The following is a 13969-nucleotide window of genomic DNA, read 5'->3' on the forward strand; positions in this document are numbered from 1 at the left end:
GTTGTTCACGTGCTTCCTTGGGAGGCAGTCAGACATGCTGGTGATAGCACAGCAGTCTTTTCTTTGTATCTTAACTGCTGTTTTGCCTCTGGTGACTGAATTTCCCCAGCGGGATCAATAAAGGTCTTATCTTATCTCACTCAACCATTGAAATAACTGACAAAATCAGAAACACAATAAGCTTGCTTGAATAAATAATGCTGTTGTTTTGTTGTCTGTGAAAACTATAACATGTTTTAAAATACAAACAGTTTAGTTCACTTACACTGAACATCTAGAAAGTGCGGTGATGAGTATGGTGATGGTCCATGTTTATTTGTCCCCTGACAGGTGTACTGTCCAGAGTCTGCAGGAGACACATTCCACTTTATCAGCTGAGGACCAGTGAAGATAGATCTTCTTCCTTTGTACCAGTAGTAGCTGTCTACTGGTGGGTTGGCATCACTGCTGCAGGTCAGAGTCACTTTGCTGCCCTCAATAACTTTTCCTGGTGGATCTACTGATACTGAGGGTATTCCCGGAGGGTCTATGGAGGAATAAAGATTGATACTCAAATAATTTAGACTATGCTGTGTTTACAAAGTAGGCTGTTAGTTACAGTATTTTTAATAAGGGTGAACAATAACAGAAATGGATGCACAGTGAAAATCAAGAGTGACTGAAGGCATTAGTGAGGACCATGAAGATAAGGGTGAAAATTGGTGAAGTGCTCCTTTAAGGTCTAGGCCTATTTGGCAAAATAAATCTGTTATACTGAGCCTAGTAGTCCATCCAGAGAATATGCACGTGTACTGTAAGTCAGATGCTCTTGGCACCATGGATTCATTTTCCTGATTCCTTCATTAATTCTCCTTTACAACTTTCCTTGACCTCATGATATTTTATTAAGTGGTTGGGGAAATTTAATGCAGTAATAAATCAATATCAATTAAATTATGTAACCAATCTCTTAGCAAAATACAAGCACACGATTCCCGGTGAGACCGGTTAATTTGACATATGGCACGAAATTGGGGGGAAAAAACTGTGGGAGGAGTAGCGCGCCAAAATAAAGTTTATCTATAAAGATTAATAAAGTGGGACTATTACTATAGTCTGGTTGCCCTAACTAACTATAGTCTGGTTATCCTGTGTTGTTCACGCGCTTCCTTGGGAGGCAGTCAGACATGCTGGTGATAGCACAGCAGTCTTTTCTTTGTATCTTAACTGCTGTTCTGCCTCTGGTGACTGATTATCCCCAGCGGGATCAATAAAGGTCTTATCTTATCTTACTCAGCCATTGAAATATCTGACAAAATCAGAAACACAATAAGCCTGCTTGAATAAATAATGCTGTTGTTTTGTTGTCTGTGAAAACTATATCATGTTTTAAAATACAAACAGTTTAGTTCACTTACACTGAACATCTAGAGAGTGTGGTGATGAGTGTGGTGATGACCCATGTTTATTTGTCCCCTGACAGGTGTACTGTCCAGAGTCTGTAGGAGACACATTCCACTTTACCAGCTGAGGACCAGTGAAGATAGATCTGCTTCCACCGTCTTTGTACCAGGTGTAACTGTCTACTAGTGGGTTGGCATCACTGCTGCAGGTCAGAGTCACTTTGCTGCCCTCGTTAACTTTTTCTGGTGGATCCACTGATAGTGAGGGTTTTTCTGGAGGGTCTGTGGAGGAATAAACATTGATATACTCAAATGACACTTTGCTGTGTATACAGCATTTTCCACCAGGAATGAAAGATAACAATAATGAATGTATGAATAATGTTGTGTCTAACTCAACTTTGGTTAAAATGATAAAACACTGGACCCTAAAGTAATCAATAATGTAAGTTCTATTAAAAAAATGGTTTTAATATAATTTCCCCTCTTTCTCTCTTGCTCTTTCTGTCTCTTTCTAATCTGAACTATGATAATATGGACAACACTTGAACAGTATTTCTGTTCATGCACAGCCCCCCCCCAATACACAGATGCACGCACTGACGTGCACACACACACACACACACACACACACACACACACACACACACACACACACACACACACACACACACACACACACACGTCATCAAAATAATTTGATTTGAATTAAATTGAAAACTCACAGCGAACATCAACAGCGACTCCAAAGATTGATATACTAAAATAATGTACTGTGTTTACAAGTATTTACAAAGTACTGTAGGCTACAGTATCTTTTACCCCACACACACACGCGCGAGCGCACACGCACGCACGCACGCACGTACGCACGCACGCACGCACGCACGCACGCACGCACGCACGCACGCACACACACACACACACACACACACACACACACACACACACACACTTAAGCCTTCAATTGAATTGAATTTTAATTAATTTAAAAACTCACAGTGAACCTCAAGAGTGACTTCAGGTGAATTGACTGTGGCAATGTTGTTCCATGCCTGACAGATGTATGTTCCAGTGTCACCGGGTTGGATGCTATAGATGGTGTTTATCTTGTTCTGAGCCACTACAGTGTTGTCTTTGAGAAGGGTGTAGCCCTGGATTGGTGGATTTGAACCACTGCTGCTGCAGGTGAAAATGACTGAGCTTCCTTTGACAACATCTCCTTGTGAATTTACTGATAACATTACTTTCTTGGGACCATCTGTTGGAGAAACATTTTGTCACTTTAAAAGCCCTCTTTATCATAATTCAAGCATTGAAATATGTTACAGAAACACAGTAAACGTACTTGAGCAAATTATGCTGTTGTGTTGCTGTAATAATAAATACCTACAAATCGGTTTAGTGCACTTACACTGAACATCTAGATTGTGCGGTGTTGATTCGTCAAATCCGTGTGTGTTTGTCACCTTACAGATGTACTGTCCAGAGTCCGCAGGAGACACTTTCCTCTTTACCAGCTGACGATCAGTGGAGATAGATCTTCTGTCTTTGTACCAGGTATAACTATTTACTGGTGGGTTGGCATCACTGTTGCAGGTCAGAGTCACTGTGCTGCCCTCAATAACTTCCCCTGGTTGATCCATTGATACTGAGGGTTTTTCCGGAGGGTCTATGGAGGAATAAAGATTGATATACTAAAATAATGTACTGTGTTTACAAGTATTTATAAAGTACTGTAGGCTACAGTATTTTTTACCCCACGCGAGCGCACACACACGCGCGCACGCACGCACGCACGCACGCACGCACGCATGCATGCAACACACGCGCATGTGTTGTTAAAGTGCTTCCTTGGGGGGCAGACATGCTGGTGATAGCACAGCAGTCTTTTCTTTGTATCTTAACTGCTGTGCTACCTCTGGTGACTGAATTTCCCCCGTGGGATCAATAAAGGTCTTATCTTATCTTACTCAACCATTGAAATATCTGACAAAATCCGTAAGACAATACACCTGCTTGAATAAATGATGCTTGTTTTGTTGTTTGTAAAAACTATAAAATATTTTAAAATACAAACATTTTAACTTACACAAAAAAAACACCTAAAAAGTGTGGTCCACTTACACTGAACATCTAGAGAGTGTGGTGATGAGTGTGGTGATGATCCATGTTTGTTTGTCACCTGACAGGTGTACTCTCCAGAGTCTGTAGGAGAGACATTCCTCTTTACCAGCTGAGGAACAGTGGAGATAGAGCTGCTTTCACCGTCTTTGTACCAGTTGTAGCTGTCTGCTGGTGGGTTGACATCACTGCTGCAGGTCAGAGTCACTGTTCTGCCCGCAATAACTACCCCTGGTTGATCCATTGATACTGAGGGTATTCCCGGAGGGTCTATGGAGTAATAAAGATTGATGTACTCAAATAATTTACACTATGCTGTATTTACAAGCGTTTACAAAGTAGGCTAGGGCTACAGTATGTTTTAATAAGGGTGAACAATAACAGAATTGCATGCACAGTGGAAATGAAGAGTGACTTCAGGGCATTAGTGAGGATCATGAAGATAAGGTTGAAAATGGGTGACGTGCTCCTTTAAGGTCTAAACCTATTTGGAAAAAATAAATCTGTTATACTGAGCCTAGTAGTCCATCCAGAGAATATGCACGTGTAAGTCAGATCCTCTTGGCACCATGGATTTATTTTCCTGATTCCTTAATCCTTCATTAATTCTCCTTTACAACTTTCCTTTACCTCATGATATTTTCCGTAGAGGTCAAGGAAAAGTGGTTTTAGGAAAGGAAATAGGACGTTTTATGTTTAGTTTTAGTATTTGTTTTACTATTCGGATGCATCCAACCATCCCCCTCTGACACATAGAGTGCAGGCAGTTCTGATCAGAACAGTATTGTAATATCCTACTGTGGAGTGTACCAGGTACACTCTCCACAGAGGCTGTAGGAAGGCTACAGGAACAGAGCCAACAGATCCTGAGAAAGAGATAAAGGCCGGGCCAGGTGATAGGAAAGTATTTCCGTGCCCGATTACATCATCATGGTGAGGACACTCCTTGCACCTCATTCCTAAATCAGTGGTTTTCAACCTGTGGGTCGGGACCCCCACATGATTTTGGAGGGGTCCCCAGACGAAACTGAAGTGACAATTTAAGGACTTCTAAGACCTTTTAATACCTCAAAAAAAGAAAGGAAGAAAAGAAAAAAGAGCATTACTGCATCAAAAGTAATCAACAAACTATACTATAAAAACTGGTCAAACATTGGCCAAATTGTCAAATAATATAAGAAAGATGCAAAAGTTGTGAAAATAGCCCAACTACTAGCTCACAACGCCTCGCATTGCGAGGCGTTGTGAGCTTGTAGATCTGCTATTTTCACAATATTTATCTGTGGAACCGAGTCAAACTAAATGTAATGCCTCAACTCCTACATTCCAAGTGCTTGTTAGGTTGGGGGGTCCCCCCAGTTCAAATATGATTATTTTGGGGGGTCGCGGCCTGAAAAGGTTGAGAACCACTTCCCTAAATGACCAATGACCTAATGTATATAAGCCCTCACTTTCTGCCCAGGTAGAGAGAGAGAGAGAAAGGAGACAGTGTGGGAGGACCACGGGGGATTCTGAATCATGAATAAGGGATCCTTACAACAGAACTGGAACTACACATGTTATCACTGGAAGGGTAACAACCCAGAATTAGACCACTCTCCTCCCTGTGCTTTTGTCTCCCCAGATCTATGGCTGAACCACAGAGGGACTGTCTGCCCCAGACCGGGAAGAATGTAAGTGTTTTTTCTCCTGACCCCCGTTTCCAATAATAGTAGGGGGTACTAAGTGAAAAATCGTTACGCGGCGGATAAAAGCATGAAATCTGATACAGATGTCCCTTGGGTCATCCTAAAACATCCTAGAAGGGGTGCCCAAAAAAATCTTAAACAGGAAGTGAGTTATGGACAAAATCCAAAATGGCCACCTAAACTGTTGACCGTTGACTCAAAAGACACCAAAATAATCTCCAAAAAGCATAAAATGTGGCACACATGTCCCTTGGGTCATCCTAAGACATCCTAGAAGGGGTGCCCCAAAAAATCTGAAACAGGAAGTGAGTTATTGACCAAATTGAAAATGGCCGCCTAGTGTTGTCGATTGACTCAAAAGACAACTAAAGAATCTCCAAAAAGTATAAAATGTGTCACACATGTCCCTTGGGTCATCCTAAGACATCCTAGAAGGGGTGCCCAAAAAAGTCTTCAACAGGAAGTGAGTTATTGACTAAATTGAAAATGGCCGCCTACAGTGCTGGCGATTGACTCAAAAAGCCTATAGAATCTCCAAAAAGCATACAATTTGGCACATATGTCCCTTGGGTCATCCTAACACATCCTAGAAGGGGTGCCCAAAATAATCTGAAACAGGAAGTGAGTTATTGACTAAATTGAAAATGGCCGCCTACAGTGTTGAAAGATGATGCAAGATACCTAAAGAATCTCATAAAAGCATGAAATGTGGTACAAATGTCCCTTGGGTGATCTGAACGCATCCTACAAGGGGTGCCCAAAAAGGTTTTAAACAGGAAGTGACCGCCTAAAGCAGTTGACACAAAAGAAAACATAAAGGGACGTCATAAAAGTGTATAATTTGGTACGTACATTGAGTGCTTCTTAATATATCCTAGAAGAGGTTATTTATTTGCTTGTTTATTAAACTTTTTAGGAAGGGACCATGTTGAAGAAATTCTAAATGGCTGTTTAAACAGTTGACCATGGCAGTCTGCATATTATGCAGACTCAATACGACAGGTTATGCAGTGCATAACCTGCCGTATTTTGTAGTCTACCTTCTGTTTTCATTTCTACATCACTTATTCATTTTACTTTTTTATTGTACTATTTGAATCTTCTTTATTTATCTAACTCTCTGCATATTCTTATTTATTTTACTCTGCATCTTATCTTACTCTGCATATTCTTATTTTACTCTCTGCATCTTATTTATTTTGCACTCTACATCTTCTTGCTTGTTTTACACTCTATCTTCTCATGTATTTTCTTCTTGATCATTACTGTTTTTTTGTGATTAGTGTTTAGTAACTACATGTATTCATGTGTGCCATTTCGCAATTACCAGCACATTGGCATAATGCTCTGCAAGGTAACCCAGCATCCCGGCATCTACACTTTCTCGAACAGAAGGGCTCAGCTTTGCAGCCACACTTGAGTTCTCTACAAACTTAAGCAGCCTCTGGCAAGAGTGTCCATAAAGGTGTCCACGAATCAGCGACTTTAATCCATCCATATTTGTCAGGAGATGGTAGAGATTGCATAGCTTTCAGGCTTCTGGACCAAATGCCAGATTGGCTGCTCGATTTGAATATTGTAGCAGTGCAGCCCGTGTGGGAGGAGTGTTTTCCATTGAGAGACTATTAAAACTTTTTTTGGCACCCCTTAGGATGCATTCAGATCACCCAAGGGACATTTGTACCAAATGTCATGCTTTTATATGAGATTATTTTTAACTTTTGCATCATCTGTCAACACTGTACACGGCCATTTTCAATTTAGTCAATAACTCACTTCCTGTTTCAGATAATTTCAGGCACCCCTTCTAGGATGTCTTAGGATGACCCAAGGGACATGTATGCCAAATTGTATGCTTTTATGAGATTCTTTAGTTGTCTTTTGAGTCAATCGACAACACTGTAGACGGTCATTTTCAATTTTGTCAATGACTCACTTCCTGTTTACGATTTTTCTGGGCACCCCTTCTGGGATGTCTTGGGATGACCCAAGGGACATGTATGCCAAATTGTATGCTTTTATGAGATTCTTTAGTTGTCTTTTGAGTCAATGGATAACACTGTAGGCGGCCATTTTCAATTTTGTCAATAACTCAGTTCCTGCTTAAGATTTTTTTGGGCACCCCTTCTAGGATGTCTTAGGATGACCAAAAGGACATGTGTGCCAAATTGTATGCTTTTATGAGATTCTTTAGTTGTCTTTTGAGTCAACGGTCAACAGTTTAGGTGGCCATTTTGAATTTTGTCCATAACTCACTTCCTGTTTAAGATTCCTTTGGGCACCCCTTCTAGGATGTTTTAGGATGACCCAAGGGACATCTGTATCAAATTTCATGCTTTTATCCGCCGCGTAACGATTTGGCCATTTTTTGTGCTTAGTACCCCCTACTATAAAGACATAACCTTTGTGCCATGTCCTTCATCCAGGTGAGCCTTGAAAGAAAAGATTTCATTTTGATTTCATGACACCTTTAAAAAATACTCTTGTTTACCTGCAGACAAAGATACTGGACTGGGTAGGGTCACTCCCGACTGACCTCTACAAACACCTGTAAAAGACAACAAAGAAACAGCTGTCAAAAAAATGTAAATTCCCAATTATTTTTTTTATCATAAATAAAATAAAACATATTGGATAATAATTTTGATGTTCTGGTCACAACCTATTTATCAAGTTGTTGGTTATAATGTAGCATGTCAAATTGCTGAAAAGGACTACACCATGATTTTTTACTTTTTCTTCTTTTTTGTGTGTTTTTGGTCTAACCTACCTCTCTTCTATCCCCAAAAATACCCCAGTTTGAACACTCAGGCTTTCACAGCAAATCTGGGGTTTTCTGTAAATTGGTCTCAAAACAGGCCAAACTGATTTTCACCCTGACGTGACGTCACGTCAGGGAACAATCCCTCCCGTTTTTCAGTTCCAACCAAAAAAATATTTTTTTTTGTTTTTGTTTTTTCTACATTTTTCCACACAGAACCAGGAGATAACATGCATACAAACTGGCTCATTAGCACCCCGTGCCAAACAGGACAATGTGGTATTGCAGGTGAAAGTGCTTTATAACCCAGAGAGAAGTTAGTTGGAATGAGTATATCTGAGGCTTGATTTAGGCTCAACCCTTTTGAAAAACGTTTGAGGGACATAAACAATATGATATTATATATATATATATATATATATATATATATATATATATATATATATATATATATATATATATTTAATTCATGGTGTAGATCCTTGAATGTAGGTATTGACCTCAGGATAATAACATAATATAAAGGAATAAAATAAAATAGACAATATAAAACAATTAAATATATAAATAATTATATTGTTCATATCTATTATGTCAATATTTTGGCATTTATCTCTACACAAGTTGAAAAAGCGATCTGAAGTACCGTATTATCAGCTTGTCAGTGTGTTATATGAGTAAAATAGGCTCTCTGTCTGTGTCTCTCTCTCTCTCTCTCTCTCTCTCTCTCTCTCTCTCTCTCTCTCTCTCTCTCTCTCTCTCTCTCTCTCTCACTCTCTCTCACTCTCTGCCACACTCTCTCTCTGCCTCTCTCTATGTGACGTCAGACACAACAGGAAACCATTGCCTAACAATGTGATATGTGCATGTCCATATTGGGGCATACCTGCATTATTTATTACATTGACAACACATAGTGAATGTCCAGTCCAAATGGGGCATATCTGCTAAGCCGCCACAGACAGACACGCGGATGAGACAACTTGACTATATCAGTTGGGAAAAGTACATTTACTCAAGTACTGTACTTAAGTACAATTTTGAGGCATTTTTACTTTACTGGAGTATTTCCAATTTTCAATACTTTTACTTCTACTCCACTACATCTCATAGGCAAATATTGTACTTTTACTCCACTACAATTATTTGAAAACTTTAGATTCTGCATAATGGGTACTTTCTACTTTGGTACTTTAAGTACATTTTGATACCAATACTTTTGTACTTTTACTAAATTTTGAATTCCAGACTTTTACTTGTATTTCTACATTGCAGTATTGATACTTTTACGTAAGTACAAAATGTGAGTACTTTTTCCACCACTGAATATATAGTAGATTACCTCTTTGAAATTGACACATTTGATTGTACTTCATCATTTCAAAGTCATTTAGAAAATCTATGGGTGCACACACACGCACGCACACGCACACACACACACACACACACACACACACACACACACACACACACACACACACACACACACACACACACACACACACACACACACACACACACGCGCAACTGAAACTCATTTCAAACTCTCCTTACCAGATAAAATCGAAATATGCAGGAGGATCACACTGATTGTCTTTAGAAGCCACATGGTGTCATTTGGTGAAAAGTAACATCAAGTAACTGAAATGAAAGACACACTTCAGAACCAACACATGTACTGTACTCTCTGTTCTGTAATAAGCTGTGAATAAATCTATGAGCTAGCTGAGTCTCAACTATGTTAATATAAACATTTTCATATTCAAACTACGTGTGATATAAAATAATGTGGTTTCATTTCAAGTTTGTGTGCATTGTATTTGGACCACTTCTTCACTTTCATCTCTGAGTCTGATCTATTTGAATTGAAAGTGAATATTGAAAGTGATGTCATGCTACAATGTCAAACATGTATAAGATACATTCCAGGCAATGAATATAAATTGTTAAGTTACAGTGAGGTAATCCAGTTTTACTCACTTGTCTCCGAGCTTGTCTGCATGTGTCTGTCCAGTATGAGTCATTAACAATCAGCAATACTTATTGATAACCAGGGCAAGAACACACAGCCACAAGTAAAAAGGGAAGTAGAGGTGAGAACCGCTAGAATGTGTTGTTTCCACTCTTCCTCCCTCTCTTTACGCATGTAGTTACGCATGTAGTTACAGAGTACATTAACTTTAGCTTTACTGCTGACTTTCAGTCTTGAAGGACAAATAACCAAACACTTCTATTTCTTTTGGTTTACCATATACCTTAATGTAATCAAAAACAATTACACACACAACATTAAGCCATAATGGAGCCTCTGTTGATGTCATTCTTGGCCCAACATCTGGTGTGACTCTGCCCTGAACTGACATGAGTCCTACCTCTGTACAGATGGTATTGTTCTGGTTTTATTTTGGTGCAGTGATGGAAAGTAACTAAGTATATTTACTTAAGTACTGTACATAAGTACAATTTTGAGGTATTTTTTACTTTACTGGAGTATTTCAAATTTTCAGTATTTTTTACTTCTACTCCACTACATCTCAGAGGCAAATATTGTACTTTTACTCCACTACAATTACTTGAAAACTTTAGTTACTAGCTATTTTGTAGATTTTGATTATTATTACAAAACATACATAAACACTTCAGCCCTATATATATTTCAGCCATTTGAAAATAGCCGATCTAGAAGCTCACAATACGTCACGATGTGACGCATTGTGAGCTTCTAGATCTGCTATTTTCAAAGGATTAGTCTACCTTTTATACATTTGAAAACTTGTGATATGGGACATTCTGCATAATGAGTACTTTCTACTTTTGGTACTTTAAGTACATTTTGAAAACAATACTTTTGTACTTTTACTCAGGTCAATTTTGAATTCCGGACTTTAACTTGTAACAGAGTATTTCTACATTGCAGTATTGATACTTTTACTTAAGTAACAAATGTTAGTACCTTTTCCACCACTGTTTTGGTGTTGGCATCACTCTTGCAGGTGAAAGTGACTGAAAATCTTTCAAGAACTTATGCCCCAGGGCCTTATAAGGTCGTGGGGAGGAGCATCTTCTTTAGCAGGTAGTGATGCAGCCAGTCAGGATACTTGTCAATAAAGCACCTGTAGTGGAGTCCATGCCAAACCTCTTCAGCCTGTGGAGGAAGATCGTGATGATGTCCACAGGGTTTGACCAGTCTGTTGATGAGAATAGGGGCGTGTTTTCCCTGCATCCTGCTGTGGTCAGCAATCATCTTTGTTTTGCTGACATTGAGATGGAGGCTAACACCACGATTTCATTTTTTAAGCATTTATTTAAAGAGACAGTTGAGAGAGACAGGAACGGAGAGACTGTGGCGTAACACGCAGCAAATGGTCTGTCTGGTGGGGAATTGAACCGGGGAGGCATTTGAGCCCATGTGCACCCCGATCACTGGGCTACTGGGTCGCCCCTGGACTGTGACTCCTACACAACACATGTGCATCCACAGTATTCAGTGTTATACTGCACTGTTCACTTAGCCACCACTACTATAGCCACGTACATGACCACGCTAATTTTATAAATATAGCCATATGTATGGATTACAGCCTCACAAATCTATGATTGGTGCAGAAATGATTTTATTTGTTATGTTTTGAGAGTTAGTTTCTGGATCTTAGTGTTTTGTTTGATGCATTGCCAAAAGTTATAACACATAACCTGAACTTATTCAAATATGGCCTAAACAGTCCTAAAGATATATTAGACCACTATTTATTCATATTTGGTCATCCAAGGGGGTAATTCACAAAACTTGCTAACTCACTAAGCTGGACTTAGTAAAACCTGGAACCCCTTCATTTGGTAGGCTACTTACTGTAGACCAGGGATTTCAAAACGTTTTCGGCTTGAGACTCAAAAGAGGAATTCGGTGTCTTCCCAAACTTGAATGAAAAAAAAAGTTTATTTCGAACATTAGGCTAATTAAAAACAAATCAATACAAAACAGAAAATAACAAGCACAGCAACAACAATGTTCGAAAAGGAGTAGGATGAAGTGTGAACTTCTACCCCCCTTTTGCCAATGCAAACTCTATTAACTGAAAATTATCACAATTAAAAAATATATATATATACAAAACCCAAACATTTCCACTGCATGTACAAAGAAAAGGAAAAAAAATTACCGCAGTAATAACAGAAATAAAGTAATAAAAACAACCCGTTCGTACTCAGCACTCTAACTGAAAACTGCCAATCCACAGGCCCACAACTCATCATGACCCTGCGGATCCTCCTCTCCCCACCCGGCACCAGCCCAACAGGGATGCCAAGACAGGGATGCCAAGATTCAACCCGGAAAACCCCCCTACGTCCGCTGCCAGTACTGCTCCCGGTTTGGCTACAATGGGAAACATGGCCACAAGCTGACTAAATAAGCGATTTAAACGGGTAGTTTAGCTCCAGACCTAAAATATTATGCTCCGGACCAAACCTTAAACATCCGTGCAGTTTGGAATCTACCATTAGTTTTGGGATACGATGTATACAAAAGGGTAAACAGCGGAGCCTTGGCGGACGTTCCACCGATTCTGGATGACAACGACATAGAACCTCATCTCGGAGCTGTATAGCGGAGTGAGAGATTCTTAATGGAGCTAGCCTGAGCCATGAGCGTGAGCAGCACAGTGCAAGTTAACGCCAGTAAGTCAGCGCCGTCAGCGCCATCTTCATAATAGATAAATACACATTCAGACAGAACAGAATTCAAAAATATATTTTAAAAATAAATAAAAAAATGTATTGAAAAATCATTAAAATAAATCATTAAAAAAAAAAAAAAATTCATGGAGCCCGAAGCTCGGCTCGGCCTCGGCCCGACTAATTAGCATACTTTTGAGGCCCGGCTCGGCCCAAAAACGTCGGGTCGGGTCGGGCCGGGTTCGGGTAGAATTTGAGAAACCACCTACTACACAGTATACTTTTTTCAGCCTACTATTTAGTATCTACTAAGCAGTAGAGTAGGGTTTCACTTCGGATATAGGCTGTTAAAAAGTAATTGGCACACTAAATAAAATGTGATTTCAGATGCAGGTTCCGAGTGCTCATGAGTATGTTTGAAATGTTCCCAACAAGGTAATGTGCTTGCATACTGTTAGGTGTCCATGATAATGTCTGGCAAACGTGATTTTACCATTTTTTTACCATTTCACACCCTGTGGGCGCTGGGGGCGTGTCTTCTCCTCTGCGCCATCAGCGCACATACCCTAGGTGGGGTTGGCAAAAGGGCCTACTCTGTGTGGAGTTTGCATGTTCTCCCCGTGTCTCCTAGGGTAGTTAATACCCTCACAAAAACATGTAGTAATCCTGGTCGCTATACCGCCTCCCCCATGACAGCCGGGGCGCCTGATGGAGGGGAAAGGAACTGGTTGTAATAAAGTGTTCCTTCCACACGCTACGTCCTACCGGGGAAACTCCTCCCTGTCAGGTGACAAGAAGGTCAGTTGGCTCTCATGCATTGAAGGAGGCATGAGCTCGGCTCTGGGCTCCCTAGAATGGCTGGGGGAGTGTAGCGCCCAGGATCACTTAGATAATTGCGGCACCAGGTGAAAAGGGGTTACAACATCGTGGGATAACATTTTTTTATTAAAAAAAAACACCATTTGACTCTTCAAATCAAAAGTCAATATGTTAGAGGCCAATTGTGTCAAATGTTTTAACGTTTATGATGCTGATTTAAAGATGTAGCTAATATAATGCTGATATAATGCTGGTTTGAAGATGTAGCCTGAAGTACATGAACAGCATTTTAAAAGCCATAAAACAGCAATTCAGTCTAAGTAAAAATTGTATATGTACAATACAATGTATAACATTTCATAACGTAAACAATATAATAGAGCTTATTTTCCAATAAGGAACAAAGTGTGTTGCTTATCAGTTCATTGAGGGACACGTCTTTTAGTTTCCAAATTAGTGACGATTCCTTATTTCAAGGCACAGTTGGCAACCGTCTACATTAACAGTCAAGAAGGCATATT

General features: G+C 39.7%; 2 protein-coding genes across 2 annotated transcripts in view; both read right to left on the reverse strand.

The window, feature by feature from the left end:
- Nucleotides 1-13969, reverse strand: part of LOC308083585 (hemicentin-1-like) — a 55430-nt gene that overhangs the window by 30143 nt on the left and 11318 nt on the right. The window lies entirely within an intron of this gene.
- LOC308084489 (B-cell receptor CD22-like) lies at nt 258-9962 on the reverse strand (the record flags this gene model as incomplete). The annotated part of the gene is made up of 8 exons (XM_080427153.1): nt 9936-9962; nt 9510-9596; nt 7686-7742; nt 3510-3776; nt 2797-3054; nt 2383-2643; nt 1398-1664; nt 258-526 (listed from the first exon to the last, which is right to left on the reverse strand). Exons 2-8 carry the CDS (start codon nt 9562-9564, stop codon nt 258-260), a joined length of 1434 nt encoding a protein of 477 aa, XP_080283279.1. The 5' UTR covers nt 9565-9596; nt 9936-9962.

Source organism: Gymnoscopelus braueri, assembly GCF_963280865.1.
Source record: "Gymnoscopelus braueri genome assembly, chromosome: 4".
Taxonomy (NCBI): Eukaryota; Metazoa; Chordata; class Actinopteri; order Myctophiformes; family Myctophidae; genus Gymnoscopelus; species Gymnoscopelus braueri.